Consider the following 22,551-nt stretch of genomic DNA (forward strand, 5'->3'; position numbering starts at 1 on the left):
TTTTTTTCTTCATACATTTAATACAAACTTTTATATTTTGGCCAGGACCAAAATATATATATCTTTTGGCATATGGGAAGAAAGAACTGCAAAAGCTACCAAACGATCAAAAACTGAGATTTGTAATATCAAATGATGACTAAGCAGTTACATAATCTGAAATCTTTTAATTTAAACTTCAATATTGATGTTAGGAAAATGTCTATATTATACTTTTTACAGTTCCTCACATCCGTTCATGTGTTGAGTCGAGGGCTTCATTCTCTTTCATGTACAATAGTTGACTCAGATGTAATGTAGTGGAAATGGAAAAGGGCAGAATGGAGGGCTAAACTGCATCTTTGCAATTTAACATCATTAAAGGATTTCAAATACTGCTTTGATTCTTTGTTAATGTGAAGGACAAAGTTTACCCAAAAAGACACACATTAAAATTTATTAATATTCAAAGCACAGTCTGACAGAAACACGTGCAAATATTAAGTGTGTAAGAACAAATCGCGTGTGTGTGTGCGCATGTGTGTATACAAACTTGTGACTGAAATCAGAATCTCAATAATTAAATCAAAATTCAACCTGTAAATACATAAAGTGCATGATGGAAAAACTTGGCAATCAAAATTATTCTCATATTTACAATACAGAGTTAAACCCAACAAGGAATAACAAGTTACAGATTTTAAGGAATAGTTCACCCACAAATGAAAACTCATGATTTTTTTACCCTCATGTCATCTAAAATCCATAAGATTTTATTCAGTCAAGTACATTCAGTTTTTGATTTTTTTTAATGCAGCCGATCCATTTAACTACAGACTATAGATTTTACAAGTCAGAAACAGACATAGATTTTTTTATGATACATTTATACTTTTGTCCTATAGGTGCTTGACATACACTGCAAAAAATGTATTATTTTTGTCTTGTTTTCAGTACAAATAACTAAAATTCCTAAATCAAGATGCATTTTCTTAATGAACAAAATTACCTAAAAAAACAATTAAGTGAATTTGTGCTTAAAACAAGCAAAAACATCTGCCAATGGGGTAAGAAAAAAATATTTTCTTAAACGCTTAAAGAATTTTTTTTCCTGTTTTAAGCACAAATTCACTTCAAATGTTATGCTTTTGTCTAAAAACTAGACTTATTTGTTTAAGGTCATTTTGCTCATCAAGAAAATGCATCTTGGTTTAAAAATATTTTGATATTTGTACTGAAAACAAGACAATAATACCAAGTAATTTTTTTTGCATTATAAATGCCACCTGGACAAAATAGCAAAGACAATGCACTGCAAAAAATGATTTTCAAGAAAAAATTCTTAGTATTTTTGTCTCATTTTTAGTAAATAGGGTTAGGGTGATAAAGTGATTTTATGCATAAAACAAGCAAAAAAAATCTGCCAATGGGGTAAGAAAAAAATCTTAAACACTAAATTCAAGAAAAATGTGCTTACCCCATTGGCAGATTTCTTTTGCTTGTTTTATGCACATAATCACTTACATTTGATATATTTGGTCTAAAAACTAGACTTATTTTCTTGGGTCGTTTTGCTCATCAAGAAAAAGGTTCTTAATTTAAGAATTTTAAGATATTTGTACTGAAAACAAGACAAAATTACTAAGAATTGTTTTCTTGAAAATCATTTATGCATTGTAGCACATAAAATTGGATGTACATGAGGGCGAGCACATTCACAGACTGAATTTAGATTTTTGGGTGAACTATTCCTTTAAATGGAATCCACTAGAATCTAAACACAGGTGGACAGGACATGTGGCATGCATGGCAAACATCACATGACCCGGGTCCACAGAATCCCAAGAGCACTTGCACAGTTTCGTTCCCAAACACTAAGAATAAACAACGTCCATCAAACACTCTGGCCTGCAGTCTTTGGTAAGAGGTCAAATCCAAACACTCAGACGTGTGGCTCCAAATACTGGCGGATTTTAATACTGCACAACTCAAGCATATCAGATGCATCTCTATAGAAAAATAAACCACCTCTTCTTCTGATTCAAAATAGTCTTCACTCTTCTTCTCTCTGGACTGGCATCAGAGACGACAGTAATACAGGCAGCGAACATTGCGACGGTAGGGAAGAGAGGAAAACGACTATGTGATTGTCGAGCAGATCAGTATGGATCGTCTGCCAATACTGAACAAGTGCTTTAGCTCAAGTGTACACTGTAGTGTGCTCTGTGTCGCACACATTGGGGCTCTTAAGACAGGAAGCAAAGTTTACCCTGCTCTTTAAACAGAGAGAAAGAGAAGAAAAACAGAGAGGAGATGTCATCTGAAGATCAGGAGATGTCATCTAAGGGATGTATTCGACAGGCAGTGTGTGTTATATTGTCACTAGACAAAACTCCACCGAGATTAAAGCAGTCAACCCGTCCAAGCCCGTCGCTGCGGTCAACTGTTCCGGTGGGAACTGGCAACCCACAATACTAATCCATAGCTAAGTGGGTGTGGCTAGATCAACACTTTGGGTCATCAGTGGGTGTGTCAATTTCAGAATGCCCCGCCCCTGTAGCGAGTGACCCCTCTGAACTGCCACTGGCTATTGGCTGTAGTTCACCTGTCAAGGATAGATAACAACCAGTAAGACCATGATTTTAATTTGAAACCGGTCATGTGAGAAATAAATTACGGTGTCTTAAATCATAGTAAAGTTGGTCTAATAATAGTAAACCGTTTTTAGTTTGTTAAGCGTATTTGATTTGAAAGTATTTGATGAAATGAGGTGGGGATTTGAGGCTTTGGCATGTGAGCTTCTCAATTGTTTAACTGTACTGGGGTGTGTTCCCCAAAAGCATTGGCTGTTATTACCAATGAACCATAGTTGCATTTAGGAAAAACGCACCCCTGGGGTGCGTTCCACTCCGGTTTTAAGACACACACTCGCGAACTTCCCTACGCACTTCCCCTCGGGGGAATCCCTGTCGCCATTTTGAAGTGCGTTCCACTTCGTCAAGTAGACGAGGGAAGTTTGTATGGACAGACCCTCGCTCCCTCGATTTTGACCGAGGGAGCGAGTCTGCTTCATATGTACACTTCATGCAGCTTCATATCCCACAATGCAACACGATTGTGATGTCACTTCAGCAACTCGCGCTTTGCACATGGAGGGGGCGGTCTCCACTTTCCATGTGATTAAGGGCTTAGGGCGATCCATTTGAACCAACTTCAAGTGTTTCAGCAGTAGTGGGCACTCGTACAACGTAAGCAATGACGTACATCCGAGTGAACAAGACTGAGGGAAGTTAGCGAGGGAAGTTCATAAAAAAAACGAACTGGAACGCAGGGCTGGTCAATCACACACACACACACACACACACACACACACACACACACACACACACACTTACTTTGCTCAATTGGCAAGGTGTCCTGTGAAAGAGGTTCTGAATCCAGGAGGACCTGAGGGAGACCAACCATCCTGACACCAGGGTCCCTTCCTCCAGCGATATCCCCGGGCATGACATCATCACTCATCACCATGGCATTGAGTGCTACACCTCCCACAGCAAGTTCATAATCCAGAGGAAACTCATTCAGACACTCCGCACTGGACTGCAAAGCATAGAGATAAACATACTAGAATCACCCAACATTCGCACGGCATAGAGTTAAACACTCAACAATCATCCAAGATTTACATGGTATAGAGTTAAACACGCTAGAATCATCCACGTTCGTAAGGTGTAGAGTTAAACATGCAAGAATCATCCAACATTTGCAAAGCATAGAGTTAAACGCGCTAGAATCGGCCAATGTTCGTACGCCATAGAGTTAAACATGCTAGAATTGTCCAACGTTGTACACCATAGAGTTCAACACGTTAGAATCATCCAATGTTCGTAAGGCGTAGAGTTAAACAAGCTAAAACCGTCCAACGTTTCGTATGCCATAGAGTTAAACACGCTGGAATCGTCCAACGTTCACACGGCGTAGAGTTAAACATGCTAGAATTGTCCAACGTTCGCATGCCGTAGAGTAAAACACGCTAGAATTGTCCAACGTTCATATGGCGTAGAGTTAAACACGTTAGAATCATCCAACATTCGCACGGCATAGAGTTAAAACGCCAGAATCGTCCAGCTTTCGCACTGCGTAGAGTAAAACATGCTAAAATCGTCCAACATTCACAAGGCGAAGAGTTAAACACGCTAGAAATGTCCAACGTCACACACAGCGTAGAGTTAAACAGGTTAAATGCATATTCGTGGCAATATTGACACTATATTTAGTGTTAAATAAACTAGACTACTATGAAAACACTCAATTTCTGGTGAAGTAATATTCAGTAAATGTTTTATAACTAGATGCTGCCTTGATACAATTGGAAAACTATTTTAAAGTCCACATGACATGCAGGCCTGACCTTTAACCTACTGTACAGTAACCAAGGACACTAGGAAATACCAACCGTAAGGCCGAGAGCTTTGAGAATGTTCATTTTACACATGGGACATGTGCGATGATCCACCAACCAAGGGTCAACACAGCCTTTATGAAAGAGATGCCTGAGAGAGAGAGAGAGAGGGAGGGAGGGAGAGAGAGACAACAATTTATTCAAACAAGTAGTGTGACTAAACAGCTACACATTTAAGCACAGACACTCTACTAAAACAACATTATTCAAATCCATTGCTGAAGGGTCATGATGAACTTCACATCAAAGATGTCTGGAGCAGCTCATCTGGATCTTCTGGATTGTGTGCGTGCGTGCGTGCGTGTGTGTCTAACCCTAACCCTATTTGAATAAACCAATCATATAATGATCCCTCTGTCTCTATAGCAAATAGCAAATGATCAGTGGTTGATTCAGTGAACTACTGAACATACAGAGACACCTTCATATAAAAACATTTAATGATCAACTATTCAACATCATTCAATGACTAGTTGGTGGTTGAATGACTAGTCAACCATTATGATCCATCCCTAGTAACTCAAAGTACATTTTTAAAAAGACTTGTCTGGTGTGCATTTACCTGCATGGTAAGATTCTCACGACATCATTGGGCTTATAGCCCTCGATACACACGGCACAGTTATCAAAATCACTTTCAGTTTCCTGAAGAGAAATAAAGACACAAACCAACAGATTATTTACACAACAGTAGACATCAAGGAGTGGTTTCCCGGACAGGGATAAGCTTAAGCCAGGACTAGGCCTTAGTTTAATTCAGAAACATAACTAGTTTGAACAAACACGTCTTACTAAAAACATTACTTGTGTGCATTTTGAGTCAAATCAAAGTCACTGATGTATTTTAAGATATGTGAGTGTAAGTTGTTTTCAGTTTGGACAGCTCTAATCCCTGTCCGGGAAACTGCCCCCAAGTGTTTAAAAAAGATGTTAAGACAATACTTAATATTGCTGACCTGGTCGCCTTTCCTGATGGTGCGCACTTGTAACTGGCTGATGGCTTTTTTGGCGGCGTCCCCGAGTCTCCTCTGACCAATAACAAAACAGAATAATAAATGAAAAATCTAATTTTGTTAAACATTTGTGATCTTAATTCAATGTTTATTGATTCTAGTAATTATTAGACACAGAACACTAATGAAAGACTTCGTTGGCTTCAGGTCTCAGATGTGAGGTTTCCTGTCGTCTGTAATAAAGTTAAAGTGCTGTGTTCAACCTCAAAGACACAACCATTAACATCAGTGTGGAGGAAACATCTGGCTACTCTATCATTAAGCAAAACTGTGTCTGGTTGTAACACAATCCTCTTAGCAGGAATAGTAGATAAAACTTGAAACCCAATGTGCATCACTTGTTGCTGTACCTGGTTTCTATCTCTAGCGTTGGCATATCTGAAACGCTGGATGTAGTAGAAGACGAGCCAGGCCAGAGAAATGATCATGAGGATGATGAAGGAGATAGAGACGAAGACCACAGATGTCCGACTGACGTATTTCTGTAGGTTCCTCGTTCCCATGGTGATGTGCATGTGAACGGTGATGTTTCGCTCCAGGAGCAGAACCAGCTCACGACCCTTCAGCTCTGGAATCATGATGGCCACCACATCACCAATGTCTGAAAGAGAGAGACCGCGTTTATCGAATTAACAATCAAACGATTAATAAGCAAACCTCTCACACTAGAGGAAATGTTTAAACAAGAAACTCTGAGAAGAAGAAAGCAAAAGAGTCAAACAATGAAAGATGCTGGGAAGAACAAAGAGCCGAAACTAAACCAGTAACATTTTTGCAAAGCGAAAACAAAAGCGACAGATGGAGATTTGAGGTGTGGAATGAGAAGAATGCATATGTGACCGTTCTGGTCCAGGCTGGACATACAACATAATTCATGACTTTCAGATGTGATCCCATATAAACCTAACTCTGGTCTGAAGAACACCAACCACACCTTTGGACATCAAACCACGACACAATGTGCATTAATGATACTGAAATAACATCTGAACAACAATAGAGACTTATTCAACCTGTCAGACAACAAGTTCAGATGGATGGATGTGCCGTGCCTATTTTAAACATGACACAAACATAGACCAACGCTATAGACGCATTTATCACACAGATCCACCTTTACCAGCTCGCAAAACCAGAGATGCATTCCTGAATTTTCTTCACAAATCACTAGGGTTGAAAAGGGGTGGAAAATTTCCAGTAACTTTCCATAGGAACTTAATCTGGGGAATTTTAAAAATATTCCAAATTAGAAACTTGGAATTATTTGGAAATAGTGATAGACCGATATATTGGCTGGCCGATACATCGGGCCGATTTTTGCACGTTTTATGTGTCTCGACATCGGACGATATGTGCCTGCTGTGTTCACCGATTTTTTCTGCCGGTTTTTTTTACAGACGATTACAGGTCATGTGACTAAAAACAACCAACCTTTCCATGACAACATCGAAAGCTCGTTTTATTTCTCATCTCTATATATATTTGTAGTAGTAAAGTGCTAGAAATCAATATCCTTTGCTGATAGTTCCTCATCATTGTGGAGAGTTCATGGTTCCATAGCACCCTCACCTGTTTTTACTATTTGTTAAATATAGTTTTTTTTAAATTCAATAAACGTTACTTTTTTAAATTGAGACTTGTAACATTTGGCATCATCATCATGTCATTTTTATGATGTAAATTGAGTGAGCAAAAGCAGTATTGGCTCCAAATATCGGCAGCCTGTATCAGCTAAGGCTGATGGGGAAAAAAATCGGTATCGGGACTAAAAAAAAAAAATCCGTATCGGTCGATCCCTATTTGGAAATGTATATAAACTATATCATATACAAACATAAATAAACATTTTGTTGGGTCTTAAGCAGACATGCATGCAAGGGAATACACATTTTAAAAATGATGTTAAAAAATTACCCAAAACTTTTGAAGGGTAGTGTGTATTGTTACAAAAGTATTTATTTTAAATAAATTGTTCTTATTTTAGTAAATATTCTTTTTTACTTTTTATTTATCAAAGAATCCTGATAAGCCTGGATTTATTTGATCAAAAATCCGTCAGAAATCATTCTAGTAAGCAGTGAGGAATCTGCAGGGTAGAAATTAAGCTGAAATTGCATTAAATATTGTTGTTTTAAACAAAATTATGCTGCAAGATTTCTTAAGCTACATTACGTTCCCTGTTATAGGCAACTCTTTACAAATTCGCAGTTTATTTCCATATATTCCCGTTAATTCCTATGGAAAGTTTCCAGCCATGAAAATTCCCAGAATTTTGCAGCCCTACAAATCACCAAACATACATTGTTCATGTAGTTTTATACATTTAGTATCACTCATAACTTCACAATAATGTGACATATTTCACTTCCCGATATCAAGTGCGCATCAGCATCACATAAAACAGGCATTCATGCACCACCACCACCACCATCATCATCATCATAACCGCATTTCCCATCATAACCACATCCTCGTTTACTGTACCTCGATCTGGCATCGTTATGGTCTCGTTGGGGTTGGATGATCCCACGTTGAATATGACCACAGCTGACGCGTTGTGTCCCACCGCGTGTCTGATTTTATCTTTAAACGTGCAGTTTCCCTTGCTGATGAGCGCGATCCACGAGCCGTTTACGCGGGGCGCAAACCTGGTGTTGGGGTCGCACGCGTGTCTGTCCTGCTGCGCGGCGGGCATCGCCAGAACGCCCCTGGCCTCGGTCTTGAGCGCATTCTCTCCGTAACGGCCGCACTCAGTTTTCTCCGTCCGGAACTCGGCCGTGTCCGGATCCACGTACGTGATGTTGACGAACGCCGTGTACCATTCCTCCTTCTCCGCCACCGTGAAGTCCAAACACAACAGATGCACGAAACAGAAAGACAGCAGCCAGGTGGACAGGGCTAAACTACGACACGCCTGAATCACAGATAACGCCATGCTTATTAATATTCTGGTTATTGTCACGGTTGCGCGTTTACTCCATAATCTCTCTCTCTCACGCGCGCTCTCTCTCTCTCTTTTTATGCGTCTCAGACGCGCTACTCGCCGCAATGATGGATAACCATCGCTAAAGTATATACACGCACTACTTATAAGCACAAATAGTTTATTTAGCAAATCCAAAAGCCTGTTGCATGAGTGAAGAACGCGCAGGTCGAGAGTAAAAGCGAGAAAAAGACGAGCGGCGGCGGCATGATGATGTCGAGTGTTTACGGCCTTCAGCTGCTGCGATTAAAACAAATATCGAGAGAAACAGCGGCCGCTACTGGCGGAGCGGAGAACTGCAGGAGCGCTAAGGGGCTGTCGCAAAATTACATATACCCAATGAGTTGTTTATAGATTGAATTAAGGTGTGAGGTTAACCTTTTGGTGACATTTTACCTTTATATGACATTTTTGGCAGAAAAAGCAGTGAAGTTCCTAGAAGTGGGGAGTTTGTGATTTCATAAAGTGTTCGTAGAGGGATTTGTTTAATCGGTGAGTTTAAACACTGTAAAAAGACAAAACTCACACAAATAAAATAATGAAGCTGCATTAAGCGGTAAAATGTCCATCTCACTACACTTCAGCTACTTTCTCTGTTTATCCTCATAGTGTGAATCCCCATGGCAACAACAAAAACCTTTACTTAACATCCGGTGGCCATTACATACATAAACCCTTTACCCCTAAACTTTATGGGGCAGTTTCCCGGACAGGGATTAGATTAATCCAGGACTAGACCTTAGTTATATTAGGACATTTAAAGAGACACTCCACTTTTTCAGCTCCCCTAGAGTTAAACATTTGATTTTTACCATTTTGGAATCCATTCAGCTGATTTCTGGGTCTGGCGCTAGCACTTTTAGCATAGCTTAGCATAATCCATTAAATCTGATTAGACCATTAGCATCGCACCTAATAAAATAATCAAAGAGTTTCAATATTGTTCCTATTTAAAACTTGACTCTTTTGTAGTTACATCGTGAACTAAGACCGACAGAAAATTAAAAGTTGTGATTTTCTAGGCAGATATGTTTAGGAACTAAACTCTCATTCTGGCGTAATAATCAAGGACTTTGCTGATGTAACATGACTGCAGCAGGTAGTGATATTACACAGCACCTGAAAATAGTTCCCTTAACTTTCAATAGCAGGGGACTATTTTCAGGTGCTGTGTAATATCATTGCACCTCCTGCAGTCATGTTACAACAGCAAAGTCCTTGATTATTGAGTATAGTTCCTGTCTTAGTACACAATGTAATTACAGAAGGTCACGTTTCATTTAAAAACTGCATGTTGTTTTTACTTGTTATCTTTGATTAATATTAAAATTTCTTTTATGATCTGAAACATTAAAATGTGACAAACATGCAAAAAAAATGAAGTGACTCTTTTCACACCACTGTATATATTTACTGATATATTTAATGTGATGCAATATGTATATAAAAATGCTTTTGCCCCACATTGGAATCTAAACAGGGACTGTCCCAAATGTCCCTCATTTGACTAAAGTTAATTCACAACAGTTATGAGATCAAGTATAATTTTCACATGGTTGTCTCAAAACTGCCTTAGAGTTTTGCAAGTTAAAATAACCTATTTAAATATGTTTTACCTACTGGGAGCAAATGTACTGAATATGATTAATTGTGACACAGAGGGAAATGATCAAACAAGAAACCAATAAGATAGAAAAAAAAACAGAAAATTCTAACCATGCTTTAAAAAATAAACTTGTAGGGTTTAGGTTGGTCTGTTATATTTACCATTCACTTTATATAAAAGCAGAAATGTATAGTGTCCTCATGTACAGTAGATAGATAAAGGTGTGCATGATTCACTGAATGTTGAGAAATGATGCTCAGGTTTAGGTGGGCTGATGTTCATGAGGCATTGTATTAACAACACACATTGTCACCAACAGAGAGAGCTGTTTACGCAATCACATCTTTTAAACATACTGAGATAGAAAACATGATAGTGTCTGTTTCTTTCAAATCTTTCTAAAACCACAAGTCCTGTCATCATCGTTGTTTTAATTTAAAAATGCTTTTGTCTGGAAACTTTTCTTCAGCGCGTCCCTTCTGAAAGGGAAGTTCCCTCAGTTATTTTTAGACATACATTATAATGTCAATCTCATTTCAGGAGTGGATTTTTAAAGATCAAAGCATCATGAAACAGACACAATAGATTATTACAACATAGACCCAGACACAATTTTTCACACCTTTATTATGTTTATGTTTGTACTCCTGTCACTTTTGGCGTAACTGTACGATAACAGGTGGTCAAACAAACAAACAAACTTTAAGTGTTCATTTGTAGCAGAGATGTGTGTGTTGATTGTGTAAAAACAAGTATTAATCTAACTTGTTAGAGCCAAAGCCAAAAAGCGTTAGTTTGTGGCCCGCACTCCTGTACTGTAGTAACTACTTGTGAAATATACCCACCTGTTTATCCATTAGTTAGTCATTATGCTTCACATTAAAGTCATGTTTCATTATCGTTTTTGATATTAACAAATTGTTTTTTATGAAGATCATAAAAACCATAATTATCCCCTTGTTATGTACAATATACAATCTGTATTTTATAGTTAATTAAAACAGAAATGTGAAACTGGGCTGGTCAGACGCGCAAACAAATATGGCAAACACTGTTGTTGCAATGTTTCACTTTCCAAGAAATGTGATGTATAAATTATAGTTATTGTTTCATATTAAACTGTGAAAACAATAAAGTCATTCATAATGTCAACAAGCGTATGCACACACTGTAAAAAATCTTTGCTGACTTAAATTTTTTGTTGAATCAACCTAGTCATGTATTATTATTACTTAAGAGATAAGTTTCTACAACTTATATAATGAAGTTTGACTTTTTTTCAACTATATTTAGTTATACTAAGTTATAACAACTAAGCGATAACAACTACAGTGACTGTAAAAAATGCAGAATGTTAAACAACTTGGTTTTGCAAGTCAATTCAACTTACTATTTTAAGTTTTAACCTGTTATAAGTTGATATACCTTATAAAAACAAGTTAAAATTGTTAAAGTAACATAAAAATACACTCATCTAAAGGATTATTAGGAACACCTATTCAATTTCTCATTATTGTAATGGTGTAATGGTGTGGGGGATGTTTTCTTGGCAAACGTTAGGCCCCTTAGTGCCAATTGGGCATCGTTTAAATGCCACGACCTACCTAAGCATTGTTTCTGACCATGTTCATCCCTTTATGACCACCATGTACCCATCCTCTGATGGTTACTTCCAGCAGGATAATGCACCATGTCACAAAGCTCGAATCATTTCAAATTGGTTTCTTGAACATGACAATGAGTTCACTGTACTAAAATGGCCCCACAGTCACCAGATCTTAACCCAATAGAGGATCTTTGGGATGTGGGGGAACGGGAGCTACAAATCTCCATCAATTGCAAGATGCTATCCTATCAATATGGGCCAACATTTCTAAAGAATGCTTTCAGCACCTTGTTGAATCAATGGGGGTCAAACACAGTACTAGTATGGTGTTCCTAATAATCCTTTAGGTGAGTGTATATGTTGTTTTGACAAAAAAGCTGCATTTCTTAACAGTGCATCTCCTAAGTGACTGTAGGTCTGTAAACCAGAGCTTGACTTCTGCTTGGGAAACGCACACTATGGTTGTTCTTTTGGCTCATCTAGATTAATTTCAGTGAAGATCTCTCCTGCTGTTCCCCATCCTGTGACACACACATTACACACATCAATACGATCAATTTGACACGCAGTATTACAGAAAAGATAACACAGCTTTATTCAGACCCAAAGCAAGGTGTATGCCACTCGTGTCACTGTCTGTAATGTCATGCATGTCATCTCTTTGGTTGTACTGACCAGAATCAGAGATGTTGTTGTTGTTTTCATTATGCGCCGCATCACAAGAGTCCTCTGAAATCGGACTGATCACGTCAGATTCTCCACTCATGAAGTCATCAAGATCCAGATTAAACTCAACTTTCTTCATCGGTGGAGTCAGACTGGGGCTCGAGGGGAAACTGTTCTCTTCTGGAAGATTCTGCTCTTCTTAAAGATGCCAAATAAGACGACATTATTATCATCATTATATCATCACAATGAGCTTTGTGTTTGTATTCACTACAGCAGCTTGTGTGTCAAAAGCTTTGGTCTTTGTAGGCAGCGAACGATGATGTGGTCTTTACCGTTTCCCGAATCAGTTGTTTGTTCAGTTTTCTCTCCAGTGCAACCGTTGGCAATCGGGCTGGACTTTTCATTAGATTTGTCGTCCTGCGTAAAGTCCAGACTCACAGACAAATCTAAACAGAGAGGCGTTTGAATTATTATATGGCCACAGAGAAAGCAAAAAAAAAATGTATAAACTGAGAAGTGCAAGCCATTGTGTCACTGTCTAAGTATATATGATCATGTCCAGGGTTTGGACTGATTCTTGCCTTTGTCCTTGTGTTCATAGCTTACGCCTTGTTGATCGAGGTCCATGAACGGCTCAACGTGTTCATTGGCACTGGTGTGAGTCAGGTCAAATGAATAACTCTATAACCAGAACCAGCCAGGTACAGAATGGTGAGTATTTATTTTGCATTGTCTTAAAACAAAATGTGACCCTGGTCAACAAAACCATAAGTCATAAGTTGCATGGGTATATTTGTAGCAATTGCAAACAATACATTGTATGGGTCAAAATTATTGTTTTTATGCCAAAAATCATTAGGATATCAAGTAAAGATCATGTTGCATGAAGATATTTTTAAATATGTCAAAAATGTATTTATCAGTAGTAACATGCATTGCTACGAACTTCATTTGGACAACTTTAAGGGCGATTTTTTTCAATATTTTGATTTTTGCACCTCAGATTCCAGATTTTCAAATAGTTGTATCTCAGCCATATATTGTCAAACCATACATAAGTGGAGGGCTTATGTATTCAAAAATTTGACCCATATGACTGCTTTTGTGGTACAGAGTCACAAATGTGTAAAGAGAACGGTCTATATTTCTATGAAAATCTGACTTGTTTCATGTTTAAGAACTATAATTGGGTCCCCAGTGCTTCTATCAACCTAGAAAATGTGAAAAAGATCAACCCAGTAACTTGGTTTTGGTTAACCATTCTCTACAAGCACGTGAAAAAAAAGCTCATTGAAATTTGGCTCCCTGATGTCAGAAGGGGGTCTTATTATAATAATACCCCCCCCCCCCTAATCTGCACTCTCCAACCACAGTATCATTATGGTGATCAGTGTTTGCAATTCATCAGCTCATTTGCATTTTAAAGGACACAACCACAAACGGCACATTTTTGCTCACAACTACAAAGTGTCAATTTTAACATTTTATAATAAATTATCTGTGGGGGATTTTAAGCTAAACACCAAAGATTTGGGGACACCAAAGATTTATTTGACGTCTTAAGAAGAGAAGCTTGCTGCTTATGTAGATGTGAGAAGCACAAAAGATCTCTTACCCTTCCTTTCTTCCTCAAGAAATACAAAATGCCAAGAAGAAGAATGATGAGGATCACGATTATGATCAGAAAAATGACAGCTGTGAAAATCATATGAGATAATAGTGATAAATGTGACAGAAACACTTATTATCATGAAACTTTCGTGTGCTATGGAGGAATAAAAGTCAGGCGTGTGGGTGAAGGCTGATTTTTGTGAATGTGTCTCGTGTTCGTGTAAAAAGCAGATAATGTGTGCACAACAGAAAACTCACCTAATGTATATCCAGCACTGTCTGAACTGTCTGCAAGAGAGACACAAGCAAATCATTATGTATTTTAAAGCAGATATTGAATGAAATGAAATGCAGAACGGGAATTGATTTTATTCACATGGGATTGTAAATAATTGATGTTTCAGTCCAGAATGAAGTCAGGGTGAGTTTGCAGTTAAAGATGAAGAAATGAAACACAGATGATGATCAACTTTTGAACAGAAGTTTTAGCTCCATGTACGTATCTCAGTGGAGTAAAATCTATTTTAAAATCATTGTTTTCTATTCTTCTTCTGACCCTTATTATAATAAGTGATGAAAAGCTATGGGTATTGATGAACAAACCATAAAGCACACAGATGAAGTTAGCACGACAGAAGTGTTTTTACAGAGGTTGAGCAAGTTACAAAGATTTTGTTATTTTAAAATAAAGCCGTACAAAAGAATAAAGGATGACAATTAGACTTTAATCATGCTGTCAGTTTTGAAGTACTGTGTGGTAAGTTTGCAGTCAAAAGCAAGCAGCGTACTGAAAACTGTCCCACAGCTCCACACCCACACCCTTTGTCACGCTCTCAATGCAAAACTTTGTGGTATGCTAGTTTTTAGTAAATCACACATGCATGTACACTCAGCGGCCACTTTATTACCTAAACCAAATGGGGTCCCTTTTAACTGCCTTAATTCTCCGTCTCATTGATTCAACAACGTGTAGGAAACATTCCTTAGAGATTTTGGTCCATATTGACATGAAAGCATCATTTGTTGGCTGCACATCCATGATGTGAATCTCCCGTTCCACGGCATCCAAAAGTTGCTCGATTGGATTAAGATCTGGTGACCGCTGCATTTAAACAATAAGGGGCCCAATGTGTGCCAAGAAATGACCCCCTAAACCATTACACCACTACCATCCTAAACCATTGATACAGGCAGGATGGATTCATGCTTTCATGTTGTTTATGCCGAATTCTGACCCTACCATCTGAATGTCACAGCTGAAATTGAGACTCATCAGACCAAGTGATGTTTTTTTAATCTTCTGTTGTCCAATTTTGGTGGGTCGGTGTGAATTTTAGCCTCAGTTTCCTGTTGTTAGCTGACAGGGTTGGCAACCGGTGTGGTTTTCTGCTGCTATAGATCATCTGCAGATTGGACATGTTGTGCATTCAGAGATGTTGTGCTATAATCTGCATAAATTGGATGTATCGAGTGGTTATTTGAGTTACTGTTGCCTTTCTATCATCTCAAACCTATCTGCCCATTCTCCTCTGATATCAACAAGGGCTTTTTCGTCCACACAACTGTGACTCGCTGGACATTTTCCCTTTTTTGGACCATTCTCTGTAAACTCTTGAAATGGTTGTGTATGAAAATCTCAGTAGATCAACAGTTTTTGAAATACTCATAACAGCCGTCTGGCACCAACAATCATGCTACCTTCAAAGTCACTTAAATCCGCTTTAATCGTCAATCTGATGCTCGATTAAAAACTACAGCAAGTCGTCTTCATCATGTCTAGTTGCTGCCATGATTGGCTGATTAGCAATTGGTCTTAAAGGTGCAGTGTGTAGATTTTAGCAGCATTTAGCAGTGAGATTGTGAATTGCAACCGACGGCTCAGTCCACCATTCACGAAACGCATAGAGAAGCTATGGTAGCCGCCACAGGACAAACATGTTGTCTTCTAAGACAAAATACAGTAGTGATGAAATGCGCTCTGTACAGCAGTTTAATTGTTTAGGGCTACTGTAGAAACATGGCAGCACAAAATGGTGACTTCTGTATATGTATATAAAATGATAATTCTAAACCCCTAACAGTTGATTATGTAAGGTCTTTATACACCACTAATAATATAGTTATGTATATAATATTTCATTTCTGTCATTAAATCCTTCAAAAAGTTACACACTGCACCTTTAACAAGCATTTGAACGGGTGTCCCTAATAAAGTGGCCGGTGAGCGTATGTCCTGTATATCATGCACAATTATACATGATGTATTTTAATGTCAGCCACAGATTTGATAAATAAATATAGGCTACAACAGAATTTCATGAGTAATAAGTGCTATTCTGAGATAAACACCACAGAAAATCATTGACAGCTTCCTGCAGCCAATGAGATGAGCTTGAATCATAAACCGCTTAACATACAACCACAGACACCTGCGTTATTTAAATCCACCAATCAGATTTAAGAAGTTACACAAACCTTTGATCGTATTGGTCTTTCCCATGGGTTTAGTTGTTGAAGAGGTTGCATTGCTGTATGGAAAGGCTTTATTCTTTGTAACATATAGGTCAATTGTGGTATTATCAGCCGTGTTAAGTTCAGTTGTGTTATCATTAGTTGTTTTTAGTCCAGTTGTGCGTTCAGTTCTGGGTGTGGTTAATTTAGTTGTTGTGATGTTGACACTAGGGGTGAAAATGTTGAATGTGTGATCCTGGGGTGGTGACTCTGAAGGCAATAATGATGATGATGTGAAGAACATCCCAAAGTCACACATAAGAAGAGTAACTGAAAAAATAGACAAACAAAACAAAACACAATGAATAAACATTGTATAACATGATGGAGGACTGGGTTATCTGTTGATCCTCCTTACACACTAAAGTATATGATTCAATGAAACAGGAGCTTTGTTTTAATAACTTAAGCCCCCCTGGTTTCACAGACAAGCCTAAGGTTAGTCCTAGACTTAAACACATCTGAGCTGTTTCTACTGAAAACAAATTGCACAGACAGATCTTAAAATAAGTCAGTGACATTGATTTGTCTCAAGATACACATCAATAACATCTTTTTCTAAGGTATGTATATAAAAGATCTTAAACATCTTAACTAGTCCTGGCTTTAGCTAAGCCTTGTCTGTGAAACCAGGCCATGTGTTTATTTAACCAAAGTAAAATATTTTGGGGCAGTTTCCCGGACAGGGTTTATCCTAGTCCCAGACTAAAACACATGTTTGAGCTGTCTTGATTTAAAAAACACCTTGCACATACAGATCTTAACATATATCAATCCCATTGCTTTGTCTCAAAGTGCACATCAGTGAAGTTTTTTTTTATAAAACTACTTATATTATGTCCTAATATAACTAGTCCTGGATTAACCTAAACCCTGTCCGGGAAATCGACCCATAGGCTTGGTTTCACAGACAAGACTTGGGTAAATTAACACATCTTTTATAAACATGACTTAGGAAAAGACTTTACTGGTGCGTATCTTGAGACAAATCAATGGCACTGATATATGTTAAGATCTGTCAGTGCAAGATGTTTTAAAAATAAGACAGCTCAAACATGTGTTTAGTCTAGGACTAGCCTTAACCCTTGTCTGTCAAACCAGGTGATAGATTTAAAACTAGGTTATACAATTTTTTACATTTATATTTTATGAGTTTCACACTTAGAAAAAAAACCCAGAAATAAAAAGGGTGTTGCTCAGAGGTTACACTTAGTTCAGGAGGCCCTAAAGACGATCTTTAATGAAGAAAATAAACGCCTATAATACAAATATAAGTCATTATGATCAACATAGTGAAATGTGAGATTAAATCTTAGAATTAATCTTAAACTAGTGAGATTAAATATGAGAGGAACCTTTAATGGAGACAAATCTGAGAAACAATACACCGATACAAACGCATCCAATTGCTTTATTCTCATTGCTGTCATCACTGTAAAAAGTGAAAAGTTGGATCAACTTAAAAAATGACCTCACTTGATAACACCTAAAAATGTTATTTTATTATGTTTTTGGAACTTTACTTAAAATTTCCCTTTACTTAAAAATTATAGATGAAACCTAATTTTATTAGGTGTTAACAATTGAAGTAATTTTTTAAGTTGATCCAACCTTTCACTTTGTACAGACTAGAAAAAATTATTATATATTTTTAATTCCTGTTGAACAGTTTGCATATAAAGTAGAGTGAATGAAGTGTTTATAGTTTTCAATTCAAAAAGCAAAAAAGTGATTCGTTCATTTACTAAGGCCCTTTTTTACCCTCGTCCAATAACCTTTCTCTAGGACATAAATACATCAAGAAATCTACTATTTATAAAATCATGATGTAGAAATTAATCATAATCACATAATATAGATATCTGTAAATAAAGCTTTACATCAAAAAAAAATGTGTCTGTATGTTTAGCCAGACATTTGATCCTGAAAATTACCGAAATAAATGGAAATGCATTATATTCTAGTTTCCTTTAAAGGCGTAATATATCAGATCAAAATATCAAAGAGTGATTTTAAAAGATTTAAACTCAAGTTAAATGTTACACTTTAAAGACTGCTTTCTAAAACACGCTTGCGTCATCTTTCAAAATCAAAATCTTTTCAACATCTAAAAAGAATCTAAAGTAACTTACCAAAAACACGTAATAGCACACGACAAGTCTGCATCTTCTCCAGCATGTTTTTCTTTGTTTTACAAATATAATCCTGTTCAATCTCACCAGAGTTTGTCTTTCTCTGACCTTTTTTAAAACATTGACATAGTTGGTTTAAAACATGCTAACCACATCAGGGCTCAACAGGATGCTAGCAGAGACACATGCACACGCACCTTCTCAAGAGGAACTTCCTCTCAATGTGCTAACCTGAAAGTAAAAGAAGTCTACTGGTAACAACAAATCTCTATTAAGAATCATAACAGTAGATTATTACAATACGCACTGGACCTTTTTCCTTTTCTCTTGTAGACGGTCACTTAATATTTGCTAAAATATCACAACTTGCCTATTTATTATCATTTATTAGAAGTAGTTTAAATCTTATTGTCTGTGTTTTTAGGTTGAAGCACATAGCCAGTGAAACATGACCTTATTTAGAATTAATCACAAGGTTATTTCTTTAGATAGGTTTTGTAACATATAAAATGATGCGAGACATCCAGATAAGGCCACATTTTTACCCCAGTAAAGGGTGATCCTATATCTTTTAGCTAAATGGCGACCTCTCATGGAGAGGCTTTTACTGAAGTTATGAAGATCCAAACCACTGTTCCCACTTGTGCTCATATTAGTAGACTGGACAAAACATGAGGACAAAACTTCTCAGGGATTGACAAAAAACTTTACTAACTCTCAGAGGTTGTGTGGAGCTTGCCACTTTGGATCTGCGTTTTTTTGTGTAACATGTACGAGACCTTGTCCTTACATATATTGTCTACATGTAAACTGTTACACTGAAATAAATGCAACCATTTATGCAAGAATGATCTTTACAAACTTTGTTTTACATCCTTGTGAACATATGGGTGTGTTGTCCAGGGTTGAGAGCATGGGACTTTGTGTTATGTATTAGGGACTCCTGCTTGCTGTAATACAGTATCAAGAGATTCAAGTTTTTAAAAAACAAACATTTATTTTTTGTAGCATAACATTCACAGAGATTCATCTTTGAACACTTTCCTTTCAAAAGACCCTGAAGTGATTTTATTCCAGGATAGAGTTACACCTCAGTCCATTGAAACTCAGCCCAGGTCACCTGATGGTGCGGTACATCATGAAGTCTACAGTGGTGCATCGTGGGAATTTCCCAATAGAACTTTCCTCCACGGGTGTGTACACCTTGATCTGTCGCATATGCGTGTCGCGCCCATTTTGGTGGTTGGCCAGCACAGCGATCTGGATCATGAAGGTTCTGATGGGATTGTTCACCAAATCCAACAGTGGAATATGAATCCAACCGCTCGGCTCCACCATCTCCAACTGCTGCTTACACACAGTGTTATTTTGTTAGAATCAGGGACGCAAACTCATGAAAGATAAAAATAAAGAGATATTCATAAGTGTGCTACTCTTTAAATTAATTTTAAGTTCTTGAAGTTCAATTGGAGCATTGCATTAACAGTTTAAAAACCATGGGTTTAATTTCCAGAGAACACGCATACTGATCAAATGATTGCTTGTGATGCAATGTAAGTCCCTTTAGATGAGCACATGACATTAAAGTGATTTTATAGACTAAAATGTGGTCATTTTACTTATTTATTTGACTTATTTATTAATTTAGCTGACGCTTTTATCCAAAGCGACTTACAATTGCTATATATGTCAGAGGTCACACGCCTCTGGAGCAACTAGTGGTTAAGTGTCTTGCTCAGGGACACAATGGTGTGTCACAGTGGATTCGAACCCGGGTCTCTCACACCAAAGGCGGGTGTCTTATTCACTTGGACCATCACCACCCCTTTACCCATTTTTTTTTTGTCCTTTTTACAGATTCAAAGATTCCTGACATCTGAGGATGTCCTGACTGAGGCTACAACATGGCTCATGATTCTCACCCGAATCTCCTGCAGGTTGTGGAAGTTGTTTCCGACTCTGACTGAGATCTTGCTGGGAGTGTAGCTCTCATCTGATTTATAATCAGCATAAATACACAGCATCTTTACAGTGGTCTTCCTCCTTAGATGAGGTAACAGAAAAGAGATGTTTTTCAAATACTTGCTCTACTGAATATCACATATTCTGCTGAATAAAGGGCTGGCAGATCTCAGGTCATTTTGTATTCATAGATATTATTGTGAAAATGTAACTAAAAACATTGATTCTTGTCAGAAGAATTGGCACTGTGAAATATTGCAAAATGTATTTTTCAGTGGTATGAGACAGTAGATGATCAAGACTCTCTGGCTCTACCTGAACTGAATGTTGACGAGATGTGGCTGAGAGCCGTCAGACTGCCAGTACGTCTCCAGATTATCATCCCTCAGCTGATCCACTCCAAACCCTTCACAAACACACAACAAATGAATGAAGGAGAACAAAGCAGAACAACGGATGAATCAAGAAATGAAAGATGAAAAGCAGAAATCAAGCACAAACCTGGCTTACAGGAAGACAGCGACCACACAGCTTGTGATCCGATTTCTCGGACGGTACCGGTGCGCTCCAGCTGCTTGGGATCCGTACCTGGAGGGGTTTTGGTGGCAGCTGCCATTGATACTAGAGAAAGAAAATATAAACAAAAACTGACACAAATCAAACAACTTAACTAATGGGTATTTCAAAAACATCATCAACATAAATTTATGCATACGTTTAACCAAACTACCACAGTTGCTACAGTCACTTTGCTTTTACTGCAAACAGGGTTCCCACGGTTCCTTGAAAGTTTGTGAATCTGGGAGAAAAATTCAAGGCCCTGGGGAGTTTTTGAAAATATCCATAGATACAGGGCATTGAAAGTGCTTGAATCTATTTTATGCAAAAGTTTTCTGGAAAAAAATCCATATTATTCCCTGTGTAGTGTAGGATAATATCATTTTAAATTCTAGACTTTTTAAGGACACGTGCTAAACGGTTCGCTTTAAATGCTTTTATCTTCTGTATGTGAATGTTGATTCAAACCAAAATGTTTTTGTTTTTTTTGCATAGTTGTGTTTGACACATGAAAACGTCTCTGGTTACGTATGTAACTGTTGTTCTCCGAGAAGGGAACGAGACGCTGCGTCTCCCTCGCCATACTTCTTGCGTCCCTGTAACGCCGTCTTTGTCAATATTTCAGATAGCGATATACTTCCTGGCTCCCGCGTCACCCTGTCTTTGTTGTTAAGCCTCACCATTGGTTGAATTTGATATACACATTCAGACACACTTACACCTGGAGGCGTCCCCAAAGTTTCACCGCAGTGACGCAGCGCGAGTTCCCTCGAAAGGGAACTGTATTAATGTATCTTAAAAGGTAACGCGATGTAACCTTGCTCTTACTTGAAATGTGTCCCCACATTTAGTCCTTGAATTTGAGGGTATTGCACCTGGAAAGTCATTGAAAGGTCCTTGAATTTGAAGTTAACTTAGGCGTGGGAACCTTGTGCAAAATCTTAATTAATATAGAATCTCATTAGACTATAAACTGCTGCTAACCACCTTATACTAACCAGACATTTCACTGACCACTGCCTGCACACTTATTTATGGTGGACGTAAGATTGTTATTCAATGTCTCACAAGGCACTTAACACATTACATACTACATAACTACACTGTATGTGACATAAAATCTGACATTGTTGGCAAGTTATCTTAGTTGCCCATTAAAGTATTATAATATTTACTGTGGAAACATCAACATTTAAAATACAAAGTATAAATATTAAAATCCACTGAATTTAATATAAATGAACACAGCATGTCGCGGAACCCATCACAATTACTGCAAAGCAAATACAAAGTTACTGACTCACAGCACTGAATAAACACACGCACTCCTGTGTCTTCTTACTTCTGCGATCACATTAACTTAAATTCAAAACCGTTGTGCTATAAAAATAAACAAATATGAAAATAAACATCCACACACAACGTTCACATTCCCCGGCACATGCGCTCTCTGATGACG

The 22,551-nt window shown here is 37.7% G+C and overlaps 3 protein-coding genes across 3 annotated transcripts; all 3 read right to left on the reverse strand.

Moving 5' to 3' along the window:
* Positions 1–420: 420 nt before the first annotated feature.
* Positions 421–8,697, reverse strand: rnf150b (ring finger protein 150b). The gene is made up of 7 exons (XM_065275639.2): positions 7,939–8,697; positions 5,805–6,055; positions 5,398–5,469; positions 5,004–5,086; positions 4,436–4,532; positions 3,375–3,579; positions 421–2,584 (listed from the first exon to the last, which is right to left on the reverse strand). The coding sequence occupies exons 1-7, from the start codon at positions 8,387–8,389 to the stop codon at positions 2,484–2,486; spliced, it is 1,260 nt and encodes a 419-aa protein (XP_065131711.1). The 5' UTR covers positions 8,390–8,697; the 3' UTR covers positions 421–2,483.
* A 1,213-nt stretch (positions 8,698–9,910) lies between these two features.
* On the reverse strand, positions 9,911–19,406 carry LOC135764988 (uncharacterized). The gene is made up of 8 exons (XM_065275663.2): positions 18,573–19,406; positions 16,405–16,710; positions 14,188–14,217; positions 13,934–14,013; positions 12,900–12,999; positions 12,651–12,764; positions 12,325–12,513; positions 9,911–12,170 (listed from the first exon to the last, which is right to left on the reverse strand). The coding sequence occupies exons 1-8, from the start codon at positions 18,616–18,618 to the stop codon at positions 12,106–12,108; spliced, it is 930 nt and encodes a 309-aa protein (XP_065131735.1). The 5' UTR covers positions 18,619–19,406; the 3' UTR covers positions 9,911–12,105.
* Positions 19,407–19,543: 137 nt separating this feature from the next.
* anapc10 (anaphase promoting complex subunit 10) lies at positions 19,544–22,551 on the reverse strand. The gene is made up of 5 exons (XM_065275664.2): positions 22,397–22,551; positions 21,036–21,155; positions 20,850–20,940; positions 20,495–20,615; positions 19,544–19,919 (listed from the first exon to the last, which is right to left on the reverse strand). Exons 2-5 carry the CDS (start codon positions 21,148–21,150, stop codon positions 19,689–19,691), a joined length of 558 nt encoding a protein of 185 aa, XP_065131736.1. The 5' UTR covers positions 21,151–21,155; positions 22,397–22,551; the 3' UTR covers positions 19,544–19,688.

The sequence above is a fragment of the Paramisgurnus dabryanus genome, chromosome 21 (genome assembly GCF_030506205.2).
Source record: "Paramisgurnus dabryanus chromosome 21, PD_genome_1.1, whole genome shotgun sequence".
Classification (NCBI taxonomy): Eukaryota; Metazoa; Chordata; class Actinopteri; order Cypriniformes; family Cobitidae; genus Paramisgurnus; species Paramisgurnus dabryanus.

Coding starts and splice junctions, on each gene's coding strand:
- rnf150b (XM_065275639.2), bottom strand. CDS start 8,389: ATGGCGTTATCTGTGATTCAGGCGTGTCGTAGTTTAGCCCTGTCCACC. Junction 6,056..7,938: donor CATAACGATGCCAGATCGAG/GTACAGTAAACG, acceptor TCTCTCTTTCAG/ACATTGGTGATGTGGTGGCC. Junction 3,580..4,435: donor TCAAAGCTCTCGGCCTTACG/GTTGGTATTTCC, acceptor TATGCTTTGCAG/TCCAGTGCGGAGTGTCTGAA.
- LOC135764988 (XM_065275663.2), bottom strand. CDS start 18,618: ATGCTGGAGAAGATGCAGACTTGTCGTGTGCTATTACGTGTTTTTG. Junction 13,000..13,933: donor TCTTGAGGAAGAAAGGAAGG/GTAAGAGATCTT, acceptor TTCTGGTTATAG/AGTTATTCATTTGACCTGAC. Junction 12,171..12,324: donor CAACAACATCTCTGATTCTG/GTCAGTACAACC, acceptor TGTGTGTCACAG/GATGGGGAACAGCAGGAGAG.
- anapc10 (XM_065275664.2), bottom strand. CDS start 21,150: ATGGCAGCTGCCACCAAAACCCCTCCAGGTACGGATCCCAAGCAGCTG. Junction 20,616..20,849: donor CTCGTCAACATTCAGTTCAG/GTAGAGCCAGAG, acceptor ACCTCATCTAAG/GAGGAAGACCACTGTAAAGA. Junction 19,920..20,494: donor ACAACCTGCAGGAGATTCGG/GTGAGAATCATG, acceptor GTGTGTAAGCAG/CAGTTGGAGATGGTGGAGCC.